Genomic DNA, 23674 nt, shown 5'->3' with positions numbered 1-23674 from the left:
TCACAACCCAGGCTCACGCATAACCTAGCTTGGATACTTGGGAGACATTCAGATCCCAGACTCAAATACAAGCAAGACTTGGGACACAAAACCTGTGCTCTGGCCGCCACCTGGACCTTCCTGGGCAGGGGAGCAAACGAGGAGTAGCATCCTTAGTCAGTTCAAAAGAAAAAGGAGAGAATTAGTTAAGGTTTTAGCTGAGTCGATGCCTTGATTTTAAAACTCTGGAGCAGAAAGCATCTGGATGGGTTTTCTTTAAATCTGCACACTCACACAATGACTCAACCAATGCCCTTCTATGGTTTGTTTCGTGGGTTTTTTTGGTTTTTTTGAGGTTTTTTTTCCCCCTACCTCCTGGTAAATTCTAATATCAAAGAAGTCCCAGCACCTTCCCCCCCACACAGATTCTCCCCTACACAGGTGCCCCCACAGCAGGGCACAGAGCAGTTCCCAGCCAGAAGAGACACTTGAAGCCCTCCACCTTGTCATTTGTCAGCAGCAACTTCTAGAAAAAAATGTTCTGTCTTGCTTTTTTTTTTTTTTCCTTTTCGTATTATTATTAACTAACTGGAGCAGGATCTTTCCATGTGCCAGCACAGTGGCTCTGGTCTTCGAATATTTCTGGAAATAGGTGTTAGCAGCTGATAGCACCCATCTGACAGCAGCTGGCTCCCCATGGCTACCTCAGCTCCGGTTACTTGCCACCAGCAGTTTTCCCCACCACTGCTACAAACTGCAGCCAGCTGAACAGGAGGTGAGGGCACATGCTGTGAGGACCTCAGCCCACCTATATCTAAACCAGCTTCAGTAGCAACATAGCTGGGGGCAAAAAATCTGGTGGCTTTGCCAAGCTGACAGGAAGCAACTGCGCTAGTTGATGCACTAGCAGCAGGTGAGGAGACAAGTGCCATCCCTGCACCATGCCCCCTCCCTGCAGCACCACCAAGGACCCAGAGCCGCAGAGACCTCCAGGGGCAGGGGGCCTGGGGACACTCTCCTCCTCAGAGCCCGGAAGGAAAAAAGCCCAAACAGAAGTCAGTGCAGCGTGGCCCTGCAGAGCCCAAAGCAGTTTGAAACGCACCAAGACATTCTCAGGTTTCAGAGTTCAAGTGCCAGCATCAATTGTTTGACCAGACCAGCCTGCCAATGGTGATGCCCAAGCACATCTAAGCACCCAGCTGCCAGTCACAAGTGCTTCTCCTCCAGCTTCTGGAAGACCCAGCATCACACCTGACACCTTCTGGAGTCTCCATGACAAGTCCCACTCTGCCTTGCAAACCAAAGACACAGATGAACCTGATATTGAGCAAATGAGTGCCCACTGCACTGCTTGTGCTAATAAATTTGTTACTACTTCGTTTTAAATTCTCCCTTATTTAACTCAGACAAGATGACATTGCAATGCTTCATGTCTTAGAGCCCAGCAAAGGTGTGTTGTGCTGAAGTCTGGCTGAGATGAGCAGAGAAAGACATAGGGTGTCTGGTCCCCTCCTCTCCTGCTGCTTGCAAGGGCTGGGGAAGCGTGAGCAGGCACCCTGAGCCATCGCAGCAAGCTTTGCCACGGGGCACAAGCAAGCTGGAGGGAACGAGAGCAGGCCGAGAGGAGCGAGGAGGCAGCTTTATTTATGCTAGCAATGTTGAAGCCGCTATCTCATAGTGAGGAGGTGGAACAGGAGTAAAATAAACCTCAGGCTTCAAAACCACCAGATAAGGCTTCAGCAAAAACAGAAGAGCTATTTTTCCAAGCAACTGCTCACGACATCAGAGGGCCTCCAACCACCAGCTGTAAACACTTGGATAAGTTTCCAGCCACAGCCTGGAGTCCGATGGAAGCTCCCACAGGCTCCAGGAGTGCTGAGATCTCAGGTTTGGCATCGCTTACCATGAGGCAGAGTGCTACCAAGCCCACATGTGAATGTTGTCTGCACATAGAGCCCATGTTCCTGTCGGCAGCTCCAGTGCCCACGAAGGAACAGCTCGAGCATCTGGCTCAGCCTCCCAAAGTGGGACTGGTAGGCCAGCATCACTTGTTTTGAGGTGCCTGTACTCCAGTGCCCAGCTGCAGTCTGAGGTGATTAGCTTAAGATTGGTGACAATGGAAGAGAATATAAAGCTCTCTGCCAGCTCCTTCCAGCTACCAGAAGGGCTGTAGATACTCAGCAGCACCCTCCTTGCCCATATTTCAGTTAGCAAGTAGGTTGAGCTGTGGACCAGCATGCAGGAGACAGAGGTGCACTGTGGGGACATCAGTATCCTGCAATGGCTGCAACAAACTCTCCCCTTCGCTGAAAACACGCGCTCCCAGCCCACGGATATACCTGCTAGGCAGGGGGAGCAGGATGGGCCCAGGTCTCCAGCTGTGATAAACATCATCCACTGATTAAATGCACAGAAGGCATAGTACAGAAGCTATTAAATCATGTCTCCCTCCTGAGGCATTTCTGCTCTGCTCTTCCTCATTTAATGACATTATTGGATGGGGGGAGGTCTAATACACTGCATGGGTCTGATCGTTACCTCACATGAACTGGGAGAGGCACACTGAAGGCAATGGGAGTGAGTTATGTTCACCCGACACAGACAGTCACGCTCTGCGAGACTCCCTGAGGATGGATGCATCGTGCCGCTTCCCTCTCCCCCTCTGATATTTTGCTATGCCCATTTTAATACAGTGAATACCGCACAGCTAAAATTCCCTTGGCACTTTTTGGTTTACTATTCCCTTTCTTGAGCAGAAGTCATTTCAATCCTTGCTCAGAAAGAATGGGCTGAACGCACCATTACTCAGCTGATTTACAACTGAACTGAGCAATGCCCCAGGGAAGACGGGGCAGGAGGAATGCCTCTGGTTAGGCACTGAGGAGCAGAAAACGTAAGCAGCAATAGGGAGCCAGTTTGGACAGCTACACAGAGAAGATCTGTGCAGATTGCTGCAAAATAATATTGGAAGATCTGTATGGTCTTTCGGTCATCTCACAGCAGCTGCTCCCTTGGTGCACACAGACAGGGTAGCTCAGCATTTTAACCCATTGCTCTATAAAAACGCCTCCAGATCTAGCACAAAGGCAATTATGTAAAATTTAATTCTGCACCAAGAGGGATTACAGAAGCATTTTATAAGAAGTTGCATGGTAAAAGGCAATTGCACGAGCCAGCAAGCAGCTCAATTAAAATGACATCTTGCTAAGCTGCTCTGTGCAAGTCGGCCTTTGAATGAAGGCTCACGCCGAGGGTCTGCTGTAGTGGGCTGTGCTCTTTTCAGTATCCAAGCAACATGGCAAAGCCTGCCAGCACACAACACAAGCAGTACCTTATTTCCAGAGACAGAGAAGGGAACCAGAGGTTAACACACACATGCAGGGATGCTCAGGCTCAGGGATATGTGAAGACATTGGTCTGACACTCAAGAGAGGGTAAGCATATCTCTTATCTGTTATCTGCCTGACCTTGGAAAGCAAGCCACAGCTGCTGGCCTCACCATGTCAGCAAATGGAGGGCAAGGCTGAAGATCAAAATCTCACAGCTGAGAAAAATCAGCAAACTTCCCCACGTGCTGTTACAAAGATGCCTCCCAAAAACCCACATGGGGCACATGCAGCATGGCACCATGAGATTCTGCACATGTCCCTCTGGATGGCAAAGAAACTCCAGATAACACCAAATAGTATAAACCATAGCTTCCAACTATTTTGCTTCCCTCACCATGCCAAAAAAAAAAAAGAAATTCTGAACAAAAGTCAGGTTTGAGGCAAGCAGAAAGAGTCCTCATTCCAAATGAAAACAAAACAGTCGAAACTTCGTACCAGCAAGAACCCTTTTAAGTTATCATGATCATCTGTACGCCACTAATCACGCTCTGCTCGTGTGGTATGTGGAGTAATTGGTTCAGTGCTAGAAATACAACATTAGAGGCCACACTGACACTTATCAGTACTGCACAGCAGCATCAACTCCACCTGGGGATTATTTCCCCCATCCCTCTGGTCCCCAAATAGTTTGGGATACAACCCTAACACAGGGGCAAGCACAACAGATCCACTGACACAATTTCTGTTTCTGGGAGAGCACTGGTTTGAGTCTTGTTGACACCAAGCCCCCAAGACTCCCATCCTTCTAGCTGCAAGCAGACCCTGCCAGCATTTGCAGGGGAAGCCCTGTCAGCCAGAGCCACCTTTCAGACTCAGACCTGACACCTCATCACTGGCACAGGGGGAGCTGTGAGCAGCGCCCAGTGCACACCACAGACCTCCTAGCACAGCGGGGGCCGCATCCAGCATCAAGACTCACACACCACACATGACGCTTGCTCAGCCCACGTCCCCTTCCCACTCCACAACAGGCACTCTACTCTCTCATGAGCCAACACCAGGCACTAACTGCCGGGCTCTGCCAGATGCTTCTCCCACGAGAGGGGGCAGCACCAGCAAGCAAAACACTGCAGAGACATGCCAGAAGCTGGTTTGCTTCAGGGTTTATTTTGGGTTGGGGTATTTTTTTAGTTTTAAAATCAAACTTGATCAGTGGTGGTAAGACGTATCTGGCATACAATTATTCCTGTAATCCTGCCTTGCCCTCCCCTAGTGTTTTAGGATGATGCAGGTTGATTTCAGTGACAGCACAAAAGGGTCAAGAAGTGATGCAGTCTCTAAATGAAAATTTTCTTGTTTTTTGTTTCTAAGACTGAATAGGAAACAAGCATTATGTTGAAGTAAAGCTTAAATGTTTAACTATAATACACGTTTCTGCACAAAGCACAGCTGTGGGCTGAAAAACAAAAACTAACACGACTTTGCCATGTAAACATTAGACAAACATAAGACAGAACCTGCGTTGCTCAGGCATTACCAACCTCCAACAATAACCGGCAGGGAAATACTAACAGAGAAAACAGGGATTGTGTAGACAGATACTTATCTGGGCACTTTGGGTCAGCTCCTGATCTTCCGCAGATTACCAGGGCAGGAGGCAAAGTCGGCACGGCCAGCGCATGACACTTGTGAACTGGGCACACAGCACCCAAGCTCCTATTGACACACCCAGGCAATTTGGCAACTTGCCGATCAATACCACGGCAGCTCCCAGAGCTACTGGCACTCACCTTTGGCTGTGACTATTCCACACACCATCCGAGAAGGGCAATAATATATTAAACAGCGCTGCAGTGGAAAAAGCCACAGGCATGTGAAAGGATACATCCCCAGGATAACTGCTTCAAGGCATTTGATAGGTAAGGACTCCCTGGTCATTTCTTTTGCTGTCTCCATTAACCTAGGACAGGAAAAAAAAAAAGATTTTCAGTTGAAGCAGTTGACAGGACTCAAAGGGTCCTCTCATACACTGAAAGCCAGGTGCCTCTAGTTCTTATCTCAACAAGTGCTGGTGAACTTGATTCTCCTTTTCGGCAACTTGCCAGAGCCTTGTTGACTTCTGGAGAATGACTGTGGAAAAACAAACAAAAGGAGTGTTTGGCATCCCAGTTCCAGCCTCTGAAGATGGGTTGAAGGAATGCAGTCCTCTCTGCCTCTCCAGCAACTCCATGAGCATCACTTCAGACTGTAACACAAAGCCCTGCTGAGCTGCAAAAGCTGGCAATCATGCAAGCTCCCAGAGCAGGACCAAGTTTTGCTTATTTTCAAAATAACCCTAGCTCTTCTCTGGAAAAAACAGAGGACAGAAGATGGTTACATGATGGCCCCCTGAAAGCTATAAATGCCTCCATCAGCCTATAGCTACTGGCGCAGACAAGAATTTAATGCCTTTTTACCGAAGTCTGCTCTGCAGAAAGCTTTACCAACACAGACACTTCACACTACTGTAAGCTGAAGTATCATCTTGCTGCTGCTCCCTACCTCCTGTGGGCTGGGAAAGTGGTTAAAAAACATGGGATTTCCCACAGGAATGCAGGAAACTGTGCATGCCCAGGATCTTGCAAGTTCACAAAGTTTAGTTAAAATCTGTACTTTTGTCTTTGGAGTACAGTTATATGACAGGAACAACACTGTGATGAGAAACAAGCAACCTAATCTCAGCTCAGCTGAGAAAGCTAGACTGACACTGCACCATCAACCAACCAAGTATCCTATCCCCTTCCACAAGCAGATCCTGAAATCCTAGGGAGTTTTTAAAAAAAAAAAAAAGGCTGGAAGGAGACAAAAAAGGGTCAGAAGGTCATATACAATGACACAACAACAAAAAAAAAAAACCACAAAACCAAAAAGAAGCTAAACACCAACCAAAGGATTACTTCTATTTTGAAGTCCCCTCTATCCATATCCTTTCCCCGAGAAGAGCTTTGTAAACATATCCCTAATCTAAGAAAACATGACATTAAATGATAAAAATATTTGTATTAGAGAAGATAATGAAAATATGCATCTGAAACCATTAGAGTTTGGTTTTCCCATTTCCTGATTCACCACCTCATGCATTTTAGACCTTGTATCGACTGCAAATGGCAATACAGCTTCCACTGCTATTACAGCCTGTCACAGCCATTCCGTGTCCCATTTATCCAAGTTAGAAATTATCTTTTCATTTGTAAACAACCGCCCTTTACACTCTGCCTGCAGTACAGAAGACTAATTAGTTAGCCTGCCTCCTACATGCTCACAATCGGCCACAGAAACCCCACTGCTGGAAGCAGGGAGCAGCTCTAGCACGGGCACACAATGGGGCCCCTTCATCCCCCACAGTGGCTCCTCAGTGCTGGCTGCAGAAGTAGTCTCTGCAAAGCCCCCTCTCCATCCGGAGAAGTATCACTTGTGGACAATGCATGGGAGATACCCACAAACAAGACAATCCACTGAATTTCCTACCTTCGAACTCCACAGGAGAAGGGGGGGGCGCGGTCACAGCTAATTATGAATGTGTATCAAAGGCAAGAAAAATGTCAAGTTTAAAGCTATTTAGCTTCAAGTCCTTTAGTGTGGTGTATGCCTGGTTAAGATGGTCTGATGTACAGGGCTAGCACCTCCTCCTCAGGTCCACCCTTACACTGACCCTGCTGCCAGTGGGCAAACACAGTGACCTTGCTCGTCACCATGTGCAGCATCAGTTCTCCTAACACCTGCTTTTATAAACTCACTGCTGTCATGATTTCAAGGTGTTGTCAGCACAGAGATAACATTAATGACTCCACAGCCAGGGAGGGAGTCTTCAAAGCAATTGGCCTAAATGAGCAGTCAAATTACTACCAACTTACCTGTCGCAGCCAACACACTATTTAAATACTAAGTTGTATTTAACATGCACTCTGTTTGCAAGCCACATACGTGCCTGGTTCTGAAGCACAGCTCTCCAGGATGCTATATGGTTATTAAGACAGATTTAAATTGAACAGGAGAGGCCTTTTTCTTGATTAAAAAAATGCTGTCTGCTAGTGCATGGGTACCTTGGCTGTTCCTTCTGAGGCTAGCAGCAACCCTCCCTTCCCCTTACATAGCATTATCTCATAGCCGGGCTCAGAAGGGACCTCAGGAAGCCCTCCTGTCCCTCCTCCGCCTCAAAGCACCCAGGTGTAGGAGCTGCAGCAGGTGCTCAGGGGCCATCCAGACCTGGCAGCTTAGAGAGTGCCACAGCCTCTGGATCATGACAGTGATGAGGATCTGTGCAAGGGAAGCATCAGTCAAGAAGCATCACCAATGGTTAGTGGACAGACATCCCTCTGCACCACAGGGCAGGTATTCCCTCATGCACATCCATCCCAGCATCCCAGGGAATATGCCACAAACATTTTAGCTTTTCCTCTGCATTTGCACCACAGACCACAGGGTTTACGCGGATGACCCAGTTCAATAACCACCGAGGGAGTCCTTCTTCTGCTTTTAATAAGCTTGAGATAAAGCATGGCCTTAAACCCCGTGTTTGCCTTGGAAGCAGAGCCTTTGGAGAATCCCCAGCCACCGCTCTCTCCAAGGTAGCATAACCCAAATCCAAATAATTCCTCACAGATAATTTTCCAACCTACTTTTAACTGGGTTCTCAAAGGCTCAGGAACCCAACAGTTAATCTATCCTGTACTTAACCTTGTATCTAAGAAGGTCCCCTCATGTTTAAACTAAATCTTTCCTTTTTCGCAATTTAAATCAGAAGCTATTTTGTCTGTTCACAGTGGGCACAGAGACCATTTATTATCTCTCCCCTTGCACCTGACATTTGTATACACGACAGGCTGTAATCTACCCTCTCCTCTGTAAACATGAGAAAGCAGATACAGATTATTTTTTTTTCTTCTTCTTTTCTTTTTAAACCTGCCCCCCCGCCCCCTTTCTGTCACCCCAAATCTTTCCTTAGCTCATGTTTTCTAGACCTTGGGCAACATTTGTTGCTTTCCTTTTGGATTCTCTTCAATTGACTTGCATTTCATGGTCCTGAGCGGAGCCCACCATACCAATACAAACAGACCAATCTCCTTCCGAGTCCAACTTTCAGTATATTTTTTACTACAAACCCAGTGTTTATTTTAAGATCAGCTCCATCTGTGCAAAACTAGCTTTTTGCTCTCCATTGTGTATTCCCACAGCTGGCTGGTCTCAAATCCCTTCTCTGTATTTGCCCTTACTCAAATACCTCTGGTTTGTACCAGCCCAGTTCTCTCTTACCCTTCAAGATCACTCTGAATCCCAATTCCACTTTGCAAAGCCTTGTCACCTTGCCCAGCCCGGACCACGAAGTACATCTATTAGCAAACAATTGGTCTTTTCTGTACCATTAAAGAAAAAACATTGACCTGGGACAGAGTCTGCACACCTCAACTGATAAACTCTGTTAAGCAAGAGCAAGCTACTGGTTAAGTACCACTTTCTAATTGCTGCTTTTCACCAGGTCGGGTCCTTCTACCAAAATAGCTTCATTTAGACTTGAGGTCCCTGCCTTATTTGGAGGCTATCAAAAACCATACTAAAAGAAAGAATTATCACAACCACAACTTCTCCCTGATTGACAAAAGCTCTTACACTCTCATAGAAGGAAGTTGTCAGAACTAAAACATGCCAAACCGAATTCATGGTATCACTTAGTGCCTTGTTATGTTCCAGACGCTTCATTATTTGCCCTGGCATTTTTCCTGAAGCTGCAGATAAACTCAAATAGTTCCTAGACTTATCTTTTCCCTTATTTTTTGTTTGAAGGCTGGTATCTTTGCCTTTCCCAGTTTCCAACAGGAGCACTCACCTTCCCCACACCCTCTAACAGAAGTATAATGGTTTGGAGGTTGTTTGCCAGTTCTCTAAGAGAGCACCTGGCTCATTTGAAAAAAAATAATTTTAAGTGTGCTTTGACTTGTCCTTTCCCTATTTTCTTTCATCCTTTTCATTCTTGCCACGCTGTCTCAGATGTTAATTGCAACCAGAAAGGCTGCACCATTAAACTTGTGAATGAATATTTAAAGAAAGGGGGAAAGAATGAAAAAAAAAAACAGCATTAAGCATTTCAATTCCCTGCCTGAGCAGGGTTTGTTTCCAGGATCTTCTTTAAATCTTTCCAGTTATCTGAGCAGACTTCACATACATGATACTCTAACGCAGTACTTTCCCATCTCATATCATGGTTAGCTGGGAACTAGCCCAAAGCCACCCTCTCCACAGACCCCAGTAAGCACGGGGGCAGCCCATCTCTTCCAACTTGGGGGAGACTGCTACAGTGCAGCTTCCCTCTTCGTGGCACTTACACCACTGTCTAAAGTCTGCCAGGCAGATCTCTATTCCAGACCACAGTGAACATTTCTGCCTCTAACAGGCTGCACGCTCCTCCCTTGAGATCTAGTTCTTGGCAGATGGTGATATTTCCTTGTAGACTGACTCAAATTTCTTTCAATGCTTTCAGAAGCCTACCTGCATTATCTCCTTCGCTTTCAGCACTAAGAGAAGGCCCATAGAGGAGATGGGTTTGCATCTTTTGGGTGCTTTCTGTTAAAATGGCAGTGACTGCAGTCATCTCAGGGGAACCATGAATTCCTTTTGCTCCCAGATTTTTCACTAGAGCATCCAATCTGACATACAGGTTAGAAAAACCTTCAAAGCATGCCCAAAACTGGAGAATCTCAGCAGCTGGCACCCATCACACTAAAGTCACATCAAAGATGACCACGCTTAGGAGGAGACGTTGCCTGCTACCTTCTCCAGAAAGGCTCCTACAAACTTCAATAAACTTTGAATTAGTGAGATCCTCCAGCACATTTTCCACTAAGTTCCCCTTGCCTAGGCCTCGGTACTTGCATGAGGTCCGTAAAACCTCCCTCTCCCAAGCCAAGTAAGGCTCCTGACAGTTTTATTCTTCCCAATGAAGCAAAGAGAGAAGTGAAAGGCACCAACAGGAGCAAAAGGAGATAAAAAAGGGGAGCAGCTACTGCTCTCATGAATCTTCTCAAAACCAGTTTGTTTCAATGGCAAAAGAACTTCTACCACATGCTGAACATAGCACCATATCTGTAACATTCTGTCTTTGTGTGAGAGAGAAACAGATGTTCAAATGCCTTCTGTGGTCTATTGTCTGGAAATGGTATGAGACCATTTTTTCTTTACAGCTCCATCAGGGTTCCTTAATAACAGAGTGTGTTGAAACAGTATGATTTTCCATCTCCTACCTTCGCTGTTATTTGGTTGCACTGTTCCCACATGACTACTTCTATCACGCTCTTTTATTGCAATTGATTATGCATTATATCTGCAGTCACTGAATGTCTCTCCATCTTCACAGAGCAGCTTCTGAGCTGCAATTTCTCAAAGTCCCCAGAACCTACCCACTTTTTGCCTCAGACGTAGGTCCCACTGATCAGCTGGCACTTAACTGGAGGGAACAGCACAATACCACACCTACACATAACCTCCCCAGATACTCCATGGAGGACAAAGATATTTGTTCCTCATTGTGGCTCATGCCTGCATCCTAGAACAGAAGCTTCCTGAAGGCTTATTGCTCCTTGTAAAGGCAGTAATAAAAGTTTGTTGGCATTGAATGCACAGTTACAGATATCACTAGATATCCAGAAATACATTGTTTTTCTAAAGCTCTTACATGATCTAGGCTTTGGAGTTTTAAAGAATGACTATTTCTATTAACAGTGCCATTTTTTATCAGAATGGTTGTACCAACAAAAGCTGTAATGTAGGTTTTGCCATAATGCTGTATGAGAAAAGGAAAACCAGCTGAATTGGTGTCTGAAACACTCGTATAGAATGGGTACACACATCACACACATAGCATAGATCAGTAAAGCTGAACTCCAAGGGGTGCCCTTTACCTACCTAGTAGGAAAGGGCACATCACGAAGCCTATGTAAAGCACACCATCCCAGGTCGGGATACCTTGTATACTCTATTAGCAAAGCACTCCTATGGCGGATGTAACTACACCTGTAAATCTGGATTTTGTGCGAATACAGCAAACTCAGGCCAGGTAAGATGCATTTTCAGACACAGTTTGCCAGTACGACAGGAACACCACGCAGTTTGCAGGATCACATCTCTACTACCCCAACCCACACAGCTATGTCAACAGAAATTTAACATTTTCAGAAGTGTTATCTGTAGTCTAAACAAATCCATAGGGCGTCTGGCAGTCTAGAAGCAAGCTGATAGCTAACAGTGACTTTTTCTTAAGAGAGATTGTAAATACCGAATTATAGCAAGCCTGTGTCCCTTAACGTTCTAAGTTCCTATAGATAATTTACACTCTTCTTCCTAATCACAGCCAGGCATTTTTATTTTCTCATGCATCACACCAATGCTGACAGTAAATCTCTATGACATCTAGTCCTCCATAATAGAAAAACTCATTAATATGCTCCAGCTGCTTTAGGACACTTTCACATGAATTTATGAATATTCAATTTCCATCTAGTGCTCAGCTTCTTTGTGTCCAGCCTCTGCTCTCTCTTCGGCTGCCAAAGATCTCATAATACTTTCATTAGCTTTGAGCCCTCATATTATGAAATAAGCAGTATGTTTAGCATCAATAAATCACAGCTCTGGTTACAGCCCCAACTTCCAAGAGCCGGTAGCAATTGGAGGCACTCAGCATCTTGCCCGAACAACCCATAAATACAAACTTTGTCTTGCAGCAAGCGAGGCCTTTCACACCACAGAAACTTGCTCAGAGCAGCACTTGTTGCCTCAGCACAAGACACCTGCTGTCGCCATGCTGGAAGCAGATTTCTTGCAAAGAGGAACACACCTCCCAGGAAAAAACACCCACACCTGAGAGATTTTTCAGCTCTGATGAAAACTGGCCTGGCAATAGGAAAACAAATCACCAAGGAGAAGGTATTGCAAGCGAAGGTATCCTCAGCTGGTATGTACAGCCACACACCCCAGACAAAGGAAAGCCTTCAGGGACACCTCATTACAGGGCAACCAACATCTTATGTTCTTCCCTGTCTCAAAGCTGGAGAAACCAAGACAGGGCAAGCATTTGAGCCCTGCTGCAACATGACAGGATCTGGGCAGCTAAGTGTGCTCTGAACAGCTCCACTACTCCTAGCACTCCCGTCCATCTGGTCAAGAAGCAATGCAGCATGCGTCTTAGGACTTAACACTGTGCAAGTCCAGCATATACCAGGTGCAGGCAACTGTGCCTGACAGGCTGGCAGCATCTGCCCCAAGGGGTTGAACCATTGCCAGGAACGTTCTCCTTATCACTGCAGAAGTCCTGCTACCGCATACCAGGTCACTCACACAAGTCCTAACAGCAACAGGACAAGGAGAGAAGTCAGACACAAATCCCAAGCAAACACTAAGGCAGAGGAAACGGCACCGCTTAAGAGAGAATCCAAAGCCACGGGTGCATCTCCAGCTGTGAGCACTATTTTGGTTCCCTTCCAGGAAAGGGTACCGTCCTCGTAAGCCAGGCTTTCATCCAGCCCAGGAGGATGCCGACCTTTCAAGCAGTGAGTACTGAGCGCAATTCATTTTCATCCTCTACTTCCTTGGAAAAAAAGTAATGGCACAAATTTAAAAAATGAGTGACCAGCCTGAAAACCGGTTTAAGCTTCTGTAAACCCATCTATCATTCAAGGCACAAGATTTCTTCTGAACTAGTTCCACCGGTGCAGTCAACATTACATAAAGAAAGGAAGTGGGAAAGATTGCTGTCTGTAAGATGAAAACCTGAAGCGCAGAGCTGGGATGGGAACTGGAATTTACAGTGACTGACCATTAGATAAATAACAAGACAGCTGGGGAGAGCTAGAGACAGGCCAGTCTACAGGAGTAATTATATTCTGCTTATCTAAATTTCACCTTAAAATAAAAGCACAGTTTTGTCAACATCACTTCCCCCCCTAACCTGCTAATTTACTGGGTCCTACTGAAAAGCTGTCCTAAGTACGATGCGGTTCTCACACACAAGGGATCCCAGCTCTCTATTGTCAGGCTCCCCATGCACATGTTCGTTCTTGTATTGCACAAATCACCAACCAGTGCATGAGTCCACCACATGGAAGGAACAGAAAGATGAGCAGCAATGGGAGAAGCAACGCCATGACTTACGTGGTCCATTGTGATCCCCCAGGGGAAATGACTACGCCTGAGACAACATGAAAATTCCTGCAGTGTTTTGCACAGTTTATCTCTTTGTATCTTCAGCAAAGGGCATTACAGCACAACCAGAATATCAGGACTTACATACTTTCCATAAAAGCAGCCCAGCCCTCCCAACCCAACACCAACAAGTAAGAACTGAGAGTTTTCCCAACCCTGCACATTCAGCTTTGGCCTGCAGCTATGCAGCTCCTGCACGACTGCTGAGCAAGATCAGTCCTTCTACTTGTTAGCTCCCAATGGGTCCATTTTCCACCTGGCAGCAAGCTGGGACCCTCCTTGCAAAGGCAGCAACATACACAGTTTTGGCCCTGCCAGAGGAACTATGGCACGGAGGAGACAGCCCTCGCATGTCGTGGTGCTACAGTGCTTAAATGCCCAAGGTGATCAGCTGGCATGATGTGGGGCAAGGGTACTAGACCACTTCCAGAGACACTTACCCACTTAGAGGTCTGGTTTTTCTAATCTCGAAGAACTGTGTTCCCGTGTGATTGTATCTGAATTTTGTCTGTTAAAGGAAAGTAGCTTGAACAGTCAAATAATAAAATAACAATGCTCAAAAGGTGAATTTCAGTTCTGATTTCCTGTTGAGACACAAAACAAGCAGTTTTGCAACAGAGATGAAAACCTAGCATGTGAAATAAAGCAATTTTTTCACTTATCTTTTTATATGACACATTAACCAGCATTACATGGAGAGTCAAGCAAAAAGGTTGTTTGTCTAAAACAACAAGAATTTGGCATCCGAGGGTTATGATTAACTTTTCCTCTAGGTCCCACTCATTGTTAGGTTACAAGTTTGAAAAAAAAGTTTCTATTTGGGCAAGAGAAAGCTTTTACAGTCAGGCTAAACCAATCAATATCATTCATGGTTTGAAAGAACTTAATTCCTTTGTAAGTTTTTAACTCAGTCAGCCACGTAGCTCACATATGACCTGTAAACCAAAAGCACAGCAGGTGCATCCTTTTACATCAGGAAATATAAATCATTCTCTGAAAAATACAGTGCACTTGAAATGGAAATAACCAGCTAAGTGCAACTCAACATTATTTAACACTAGGAGCATAGGAGAAAAGTTCATCACAAAGGACATCAGCAGTCACCCATCAACCAAAGCTCACCACCACCTGCCTAGGAGTGCAAGCTACCACACAGCAGCATCACCACCAAAAGCAGCCTCTTCCCTGCTCCTTGAGCCTAGCTGTTCAAGCAGTGATGCAGTAGAACAGGTCAGGAAACCAACCTGTCCAGTCAAAACAAAAAAAAACCACCCCCAAAAAAATAATAATCAGACCATCCACTTATTTTTGCCAGGTTATTTTTCGAGTTAAATCTGTTCCCCAGCCTAGTTACCAACACAGCCATGAGAACATTTACGCCAGCAAAATCGTGGTGATACTAGGACAGAAACAGGTGACCCCCCCAGAGGGAAAGGGTACCTTGCAAGGCATAAATAGCCCAGCTGTTGGCTGTATAACCAATGGTCTAAATAAAAACTTCAGCTCACACCAGGATGCTCTGAACTGACTTCAGTTAGAGTTCAGAGTTCTCCAGAAACCAGGCTTTGCTTCCCTCCTGCCTTCAAAACCTAATTCATGAGGCCCTTTCAGAGTGCTTTGAACAAAGCATACAGCCTCTTTTAGCCCACAAAGGAAACCCAGACCCTGTTCCCCAGCCCACATCGAAGCTTTTCTGAACGCAGATCCAAACCCTGTGACTATAGCCTGCTCCTGCTATGTAGCAGAGTATGAGATTTCAAGACCACTGGGGGGAAAAAAAAAAAATAAAATATCATTTTTGGTCTCCTCTCCAGCACAACCCCACTGAGCGGCAAGCCTCTTGTCCTGCCCAAGAGGCCCACACGCAGCAGAGAAATGTGCCGTCCCCCCGCAGAGCAGGCTGGCCCCAGCCTCCCTCCCCACAGCAGCTGCTGCAGCTCCAGCCCCTGCTGCCGCCTTGATCTCAGCCACTGCTCCCCGGCAGGCTAACCACGCCTGCTATTTTTGGATGCTCTTCCAGCTGCCACCCATATCCTTTCTTAATCCTTACCAGGACTTTACATTCATTTCTCATCCCCAGTGCATCCCCCAACACACACATGTGTGCGCACAAAAAGGGAGAGTTTAGAAATAAAAAAAGAAAACAGAGAAGAGCAACATCTGAGCCAGCAATCATCTCCAACATTATCCGTCAGCAATGGAAAAGGTCAAGTATTAGGCATGGGGCAGCGATAGGGAAGCTGGATAGATGTGTACATCTCTGATGAACCCCCCATGCGAGGTAGGACCCATGCCACAGGCAAGCCTGCCCAGCTCAGGGTCAGGACAGCTGTTTGTGTCCCCCACCCTCATGACAAGCACCCCCTGCAAGCTGAGCATGTAGGCAGTCCTCAGAGAGCCCACAGGGGCTGCCAGGACAAAGGGAGAAAGCGTTTTTGACAACACTGGCTCTCCCTTAGTCACTTTACAATGAGGTGCCATATCATGTCTCCAGACATCACGATCTGATCATAATATCCTCTAAACCAACTTCAAAATAAGCATTTCTATTCCCACCACCGTCACTTCAGTTAAATTCTTCAGTATCATTTAACATTAATTACATCTTGCGGGGGATTGCTGTGACAAGCTCAGTGCTGCAGGTTCTATCACAAATCCTTAGAGGCGTCCTTTCATCCCCAAATGATCCCAAGCCCTCGCAATCAGCTAGTGTTTCGGTAAAGCCCCTGTTAATTCATGCTAGGCACAAGCCAGCCTTCTCTCTGGAGACCGCGTGCTGGAGAAGGATACTGCAGCATCTTCATGTAGGTCTGTATTGCCTGGAGCCATTCTGGGATTGACATGGAGAGCTTGTAGTTTGGCACCGGTGGCACTGAGGGCTGGACACACAAAAAAAAAGATAAAGAGGTTAGACAGTTACCGCTCCCTGCAGCGCGGATAAGTGATTTACTCGGGCAGCAGCATGCGCTTAGTGCAATGCAACGCAGCAGCACAGATGGCTCAAACCCTACGTGAACTCAAGCATCGGGCAAAGTCATCCCACTGACAAGGGAGGCTGCCCGTTCACCAGAGCTGGCCCCATCCCTGCTGGCACGGGGAGGCCAGGGCAGGCCCCCGCCACGACAGGCTCATCCCAGCCACCGAGGTCCCTCAGACACCACCCTGTGTGGGCAGGCAGTCCAGCGCAGAAGGCCAACACTTCCCATTTTTCCCCTTTAGCACAGGGCAGTTTGGATGAGCAGAGTCCCAGCACTGGCTCTGCTGTCCTACCTCCCCCAAGAAGCCATTTCAAGTCTAATGTTTGGTTTCCTCTACCACAAGAGAAAGATAAAGGGAGACAAGGATCCCGGGCTGCGTAACTTCCCGTCTGCTGCATATCATCAGCATGCTTGCTGGGCAGGGAGCACATGGTACCTAGAAGACCACCTGGGACCCAGATATTTAATGATATTAAGACACTTAAAGATATAGACTGGCCATAATGGGATTTTTTCAAGAATCTCATAAGACATCTGCTTGTACCTAAGCACTTTAAGAAGCCGGGCCCTCAATCCATATTTAATCCCCACAGCTACATGGCTCCCGAGCCTGTAACTGCACAGGAAAAAGGCAGGGCCTTGTCCCAAGCCCCCTTATTTTAGGGGTGAGATTGCAAAATACGGGGTCAGCAGATGTTAAAGTGGGCAGAGTAGCTAACAGAAGTTAACTACTTTTGTGAGAATTGTACTTATTTAAAAAGTTTTCTTTCACAGAAAGAGTGGTCAGGCATTGGAATAGGCTGCCCAGGGAGGTGGTTGAGTCACCATCCCTGGATGTGTTTAAGAGACGTTTAGATGTGGTGTTGGGGGATATGATATAGGGAAGAACTTCGTAGTGTAGGGTAGATGGTTGGACTCGATGATCCCAAGGGTCTCTTCCAACCTGGATGATTCTATGATTCTAAATATTAATGCAGACCCAAATTAAGGAACCAGCAACTTGGACAGCTGTGACGAAAGGTGGAAAGGAAAGCGTGCGGCATCTGCAGACCCATGATGTCATTATAATAGTTTTAAGATTATAAAGTGAAATATCACTGCTCTAGAGACACTTCAAGTCAGCAATTGCAGATAAGCAAGTTCAGGCAGTACAGGGCCATCTCTGCCACACAGAGGTCCCTCTCTCTCTGGTTCCCACCTCACCTCCACCAGGGTGGAGGGACTGCGTAGTTGCTTTCAGAGAGCGAGCACCGGTAGCCCCAAAATGACCAAACCCCACTATTGACTACATGTAGCTAGTTACTACAGTCAAACAGCAAATAAAACTTAAAGAAGGAAAAAAACAAATAAATAAAAATAGAGATTCCTACATTACTGGCACACAGATAGGTATGTTAAATGGCAAGGAGACAGGTGGCCAGGCCCTCGGCTCGCTGTCGCCAGCCCCACACAGGAGACAACCGCACACATGTGGGTTTTCTCTCTGAACAAGTGTGAGTTACAAGCAAGGTTCATTAATGCTTCTTAATCACGATTTCCAGGCCTAACCTCTTCATTAGAGGCAATTTTTCAGTTCCACAAGTTCCTTCTGCCTCCGGCCCCTTTGGTCTGGGCGAATTATCCCCCTGTCCCCCTTGGCAGGAAGGGGAAGGCAGGCCTGGACCCAACGCACCAGATGGGGCTCGAGGTTCAGGAGCAGCAAGAGGCTGGAAGAGGGAACTAAGGCAGGCCTGTCAAAACCTTTCAGGTGCAGTAATCCCTGCTCTGATAGAAACACTCCTTTTCTTCAAAGATTAAAAAAAAAAAAAAAAAAACCAAAACACCTCTGGGTTGTACATACATGACAGGCCAAGGCAATGGGAGCAGCAAGAGTCCTGGCTGCTGCAGAGCTGCTGGGAAGATAGCACCCCTTTCCCAGCCCTCTGTAAAATGGAAGCCCCTGCCCTCCCCCAGCTGTAGGACAGGACAGCATCCCATAGGGACTGCACCAGTGCAGAGGGACGCAGCCGTTGCTGTAACCCAGAGCAGCCACCCTCGCCACAGGGGTTGGGTTTGGACCTCCAGGTGAGGTGCTTCTCCATCTCTCCAAGGCAGAGGATGATGGTGTCAACCACCGGTGCACACTCGGGTAAAGAGAACTAGGTTTTTCCCAATGGCTGATGCTCTCCTGCCAAGCCAGGAGGCCAAAGCCCCTACAGGTCTCAAGCAATGGGGGAGAAGTAGCCATTGATCTTCCCCCAGGCAGGACAGCACACTGCTCTCCTCTTTCCACGGCCAGGTGGGCAGTACATGGCACCATGCCACCAGCCAGGCCAGGTGCTGGAGAGCCACCCGCCACTCCCTCCAAACAACACCCATTTTTAATCCCCCCAAGTTCCTGCCCCTTCTGCAAGAGCACCGATCAGAAGCCAGGGCTACACCACAATACCACAAGGGAAGGAAAGCACAACGCTGTGGCTGAGGCTGCAGCCCTCCAGCTTCTGGTGCTTCAGCTACCTCCAGGAGCCGGCGAAGGTTTGTAGCAGGAGGCCAGAGCCGCCGAGTGGAAACACAGACAAACACCACCACAGAACATGAATTTATAAGGCAAGTGAAATTCAGAGACCAGGCAGATGAAAGGGCCTTGACCCAGTATCAGTATTTATTTCCAAGCAGCAGCAGCTCCAGAGTCAGTACAGTGCAAGACCTTATGGTAGAGCTGGAGACCATCATCCTGCGGCTGAAAATGCTGTAGTCTCAGTTCACCACAGACATCCTGTGTGAAACTCACCTTGCCTGACTCTACTGTGTTTCATTTAATGACCAGAAAGTAATTTTCTGCTAGCTTGCCCTACAAGTATGCTCTTACTTAGCATGGATGAAGCTGGCAGGCTGGAACCCTCAAAGTTGGCGAGAGATTTAATTCTCTAAGATCTGCCAGTATCTCCAAGATCACAGACCACATAAAGGACAGCCCTTCCAAACCGGGAGCCTGCACCCTTCCCAGAGCTCAAGCCAAAAGCCAGAGGTAGGGGGGGTGAGGGGGTGGGCGTGCAACCAAGGGACCCCTCAGGTTCTGAAACTGCCCCTCCTGCAGACAAGTCAGCTTTTCATGGGGACTCTTCCTCCCGTGAGAGATGCAGCCCTACACGCCTGCAGTTTGCATTTGTTCCAGTAAGGGCAGCCTCGCTGATACAGTAAGAAGCTACTTACCGCCCTGCATGTATGATCGCTGAGACTAATACCAAGATGATTAGAGCAATCAAGCGGAGCTTCTTGGGGAGGGGATGAAAACTCTCTCCCATCACTAGGGATTAAGAACAGATCAGATGCAAAAAATGGAGCAGCTGCACACACCACTCACTCAGCCTCCACCAACTACTGATGCAAGCGGATTACAAACCATCTTCTCACATGCACAAGTTTCTCTCAACACTCCCAATCAGCACTACCTGGTCTTTTGCAGGTTTCCACATACCCAGCAGCAAAAGCCAATTAAAAAAGCTCTACCATCATTTAAGGAACAACTCTCCCCTCACCTACCTACTCTGACCCGGAAATTACCATCACAACTTTAGCAACCCACTACCACTTTATAGCAAACAAACCTGCTCCTACCCTTCATTTGCTCACCTGAGCTGGGTTGGCCTTAAAAAGGACCAGGTGGTCCTTAAGCTACCTTCTGACCCCAGAGGTCCCAGGCTTAGCCAGCAAGCACTAATTAGTCAGAGGGGACACCAAGCCTTTCTGCCCTTGAAGAAGTTAATCACTGCTACAGGGAGTCTGCTGCCAGACAGTGCCGGAGGAACTCAATACAACTCTTCTACTGCACCCTCCACCTATCAGGAACCAGTAACTAACATCAAATGATTTATCCAAGCAAGTTTCAAAACGTTTTTGCTCCTACCCAGCTTCAGCGTATGTTGCACTGAGTGAGCCTCGTGCTTTGGCACCAAGGAAGAACCATGGGTGATGCTCTCTGGGGCACTCAGGTAGGCAGCATAGAGCCACGAGCATGTCTCTATCAGATGCTTTGTCAGTCGCTATGGGTATCACCAGTAAAAGTGCTTTGGAGCTGGGAAGCAAGGGAAGGAAAACAAGTCCAGCATGTGCTCTGCCATCTCCTAACACCAAATATATCTGCAGGCCGTTTAGACTAGTGTAAGCTGGTCGTGCTGCTGAAACGAGAAGTTCTGCCCTCTCCCTGCCCCTTCATTTCTACTTCAAGTGCTTGTGCAAATTTGAGATGAACCACACCAGGGAACCGCAAACAAACCCAGCAAAACCAGATTATTCTTTCACTGGATCTGCTCCCCGATCCAAACAAAGGCTGGTGCCAGCACAAGGGAAGTGGGGGAACAGAGATTGCCCCTTTTGCACTTACACTGAACTAAACACTGCAGAAAAGACATGAAAGGCCCTTTCAGTTTTGCATCTTATTTGACAAGCGCCTTCACAAGGTGGCCCTACTCAATACACTTTCAACTCCTCCACGCATACAATTTTTCCTTTCTACCCCACATAAAGAACAAACCTTCATATCACTGACAACCAGGTACAAATCAATGCCGACTTCAGCGGTCAGCTCAGATTAATGCTGCTTGGTGGGAGGAGCGAATCGAGCTCAAAGCCTGCCAAAGCCGACAGCATTAAAGACACTGTGATCAGTAATGCAGTGCAGCGGTGAGAAGCCCTGGAACATCAGCAGACAACAACATTTTGTTTGCCGGCTGGAGGAAAAAGAAAAGATTCGGGTCAGGCAGAGCTGTTTGGAGCTTGTACCAAGGAACGTACAATACAAAAGCGTTTGGAATCTTTCCATGTACTGGAAATGAAATGTCTGAGTTTTAAATCCCTTATTACATTTCAGGAGCAAGGCTGTGTTTGAAGAAATGCCTGTGTTCCAAAAAAGCTGAGCAAAATGTGCTTTAAATTGCACAAAGCACTTTGTTCAGATCCTGAAGATTTCTTTTAATTCTTGCTTTCCGCTTTTTTCCTCAAGATAAAACAGTATTTATTTATTTATTTTCCTACTTGTTTCCCAAGACACCAGCTCCAGCTCCTAAGCATCCCATACCCCGTTTTGTGTATTTTCCAAGAGCGGACGCTCCCGCTTTCTCCTCGCAGGGGCCGGGAGCATCCTCGGGGCCGAGGCGCGGCACCCTCCTCCTGCCCAGCCCTCGCGTCTCCCCGTCCCCTCGACGCCCACAAAACCCGGCCGCCGCGGGCCGCCCGCCTTCGGGCTTCTCGTTTTTGCAGGGTCGGGGCTGGGGGGGGGGGGGGGGGGTTCGCCTTACCCGAGCCAGGCGGGCGGCGCTCCGGATGGCCGCCGCCACGGCGCCGCCGTCGGGGTGTACCCGCTCCACGTGCCCCCACATCCGCTCCCAGGTCTGCCCGTCCATGGGGAAGCCGCTCTTGTTCACCAAGAAGAGGGACCCGCCGTCCCGCTGCTCCTCCTCCTCCGAGCCGCCGCCGCTCCCGCCGCCTCCGCCCGCCGCCCGCGGCTGGGCGCTCCGCGACCGGCCCCCCGCCTTGCCGACCGCCGCACGGCGGGTGCTCCCGGGGCCGCCGCCGCCGCCGCCCGCCGCCGCGCCCGTCATGGCCCCGCGGCCATGCCCGAGCCCGGGGGCGCCGCGGTGACCGCTGCCAGGAGGTGCCCCGCGCTCTCGCTGCCGCCCGGGCCCTCTTTCTCCCTATATATATATAAAATATATATATGTATGTGTGCGTACTACGTGCGTGCGGAGGAGGCTGGGCGCGGGGACGGCCCCCTACCTAGCGGCGGGCGCCCGCTCGTCCCGGGCGCCCCGGCCCGGCGCTGGGGGCGCGCCCCACGCCGCGCTCCATGCCGCCGCGTTACCACGCTACCGGCCGCCCGCCCGCCCTCGGCGCGCTCCCATTGGCGGCCGCAACAAAGAGGGGCGGAGCTCGGGGGGCGGGACGAGCCGTGACTGGCGGAGACGCTGAACGGAGGCGCCCCCTGCCGGGCAGCCCGGATCACCGGAGCCAGGCGGCGCAAGCTGAGTTCCTTTGCCGGCAGCCGCCCACCGTGCCGTGCCGACCCCTGCTGCGTGAGGGGCACCTGGAGATCAAACTGTTCATCGAAGAGCGTTGGGATGTTCCGTTCTTCTTAAGAGAGCCGGAAAATGTTAACCATTGAGCGTTAATGATGATGGCAGCGAGATCCCAGCTTGAAGGCGAGGGCTGCTGGGCAAGGCTACAGGGCTCGTCTCTCCGGTGGGTGAAGGAGCGCCCCCAGACCTGGCGAAGTCCCACCCTGGTGATGAGTAGACGCGGTCTCATCGCAGCCTGCAGCCTCCCTTTGCTCCAGAATGGCATGCTTGTCCTCCGGGAGAGTATTTCCTGCTCTGGTACTAGGAGCACTAGGTGCCCGACCCCCGAGTAGGAGGAAGGGTAGTCACAGCGGGGGCTTTCTCTGAGTGTTTTGCTGCCACATAGACTGCCGGAGGGCTGAGTGAGTGGTCCACAAAAGCCCCGTTACTCAGTAGTATGCACAGCAGTGATGTCCTGCCTCGATCCCCTGCAGCAGAGGCACCTGCCTCACATCTGCACCTGCCCCTGGCACCACAGAAACAAAGGCATCTGGTCCTCCTCTGCCTGTGCGATGGAGCTGTGGATGAGAGCAACAGGGAACCCATCTCTCCCCCAAGGGCTTTGCCCAGCCGCATTGGTGGCCTTGCAGCACCTCCCGGGCAGATGACTCCCTGGCTGCTGCTACCACCTCTACCACTTGGCTCAGTTCCCTGATGTTCATTTCCATGCTCAGAGAGATTTTTTTAGCATTTTATATCAAGCACAATAGTGTCAGTCTAATACAGAGCTAGAGGTGACTCCCCATCAGAAATAAATAGTCTGAGAAAGGTTGTTCCCATCCCCCTGCCTATGCATTCAGATATCGCTGCCACTCTGATCTCCCCTGCTCCCAGCCAGGCTGGGTGCATACCTGTGTATCTCCTCAGCAGCAGCAAGTACCGAATTTCATCTCTCACCATAAATAAATCTCTCCAGTGCCCTAATCAAATTTCTGGAGGCTCTTGGCAGCCACGGGTGTAAGTTGAGTTGCTAATCGCTCTCCGCAGGAGTTGACGTCTCTCTGAGCCCTACCAGTAATCTTCCCTGCTGCATCTTGGCCGCATGGTACGCCTGAATCTCATCAGGAGG

The 23674-nt window shown here is 48.5% G+C and overlaps 1 protein-coding gene across 2 annotated transcripts in view; it reads right to left on the bottom strand.

Moving 5' to 3' along the window:
* Positions 1-22092, bottom strand: part of VASH2 (vasohibin 2) — a 36061-nt gene extending 13969 nt beyond the window's left edge. The window contains exons 1-4 of one of the 2 annotated variants that reach the window (XM_074168688.1): positions 21790-22092; positions 16326-16414; positions 13976-14032; positions 5194-5268 (exon numbers count right to left, since the gene is read on the bottom strand). In XM_074168688.1, the coding sequence (XP_074024789.1) occupies positions 5194-5268; positions 13976-14032; positions 16326-16414; positions 21790-22092 (524 nt within the window). The remainder of the gene's footprint in view (positions 1-5193; positions 5269-13975; positions 14033-16325; positions 16415-21789) is intronic. The other variant, XM_074168690.1, reaches the window with a different exon arrangement.
* Between the last annotated feature and the right edge of the window lie 1582 nt (positions 22093-23674).

This window comes from Numenius arquata, chromosome 2 (assembly GCF_964106895.1).
Source record: "Numenius arquata chromosome 2, bNumArq3.hap1.1, whole genome shotgun sequence".
Classification (NCBI taxonomy): Eukaryota; Metazoa; Chordata; class Aves; order Charadriiformes; family Scolopacidae; genus Numenius; species Numenius arquata.
This window is presented reverse-complemented; position numbering and strand designations above follow the sequence as displayed.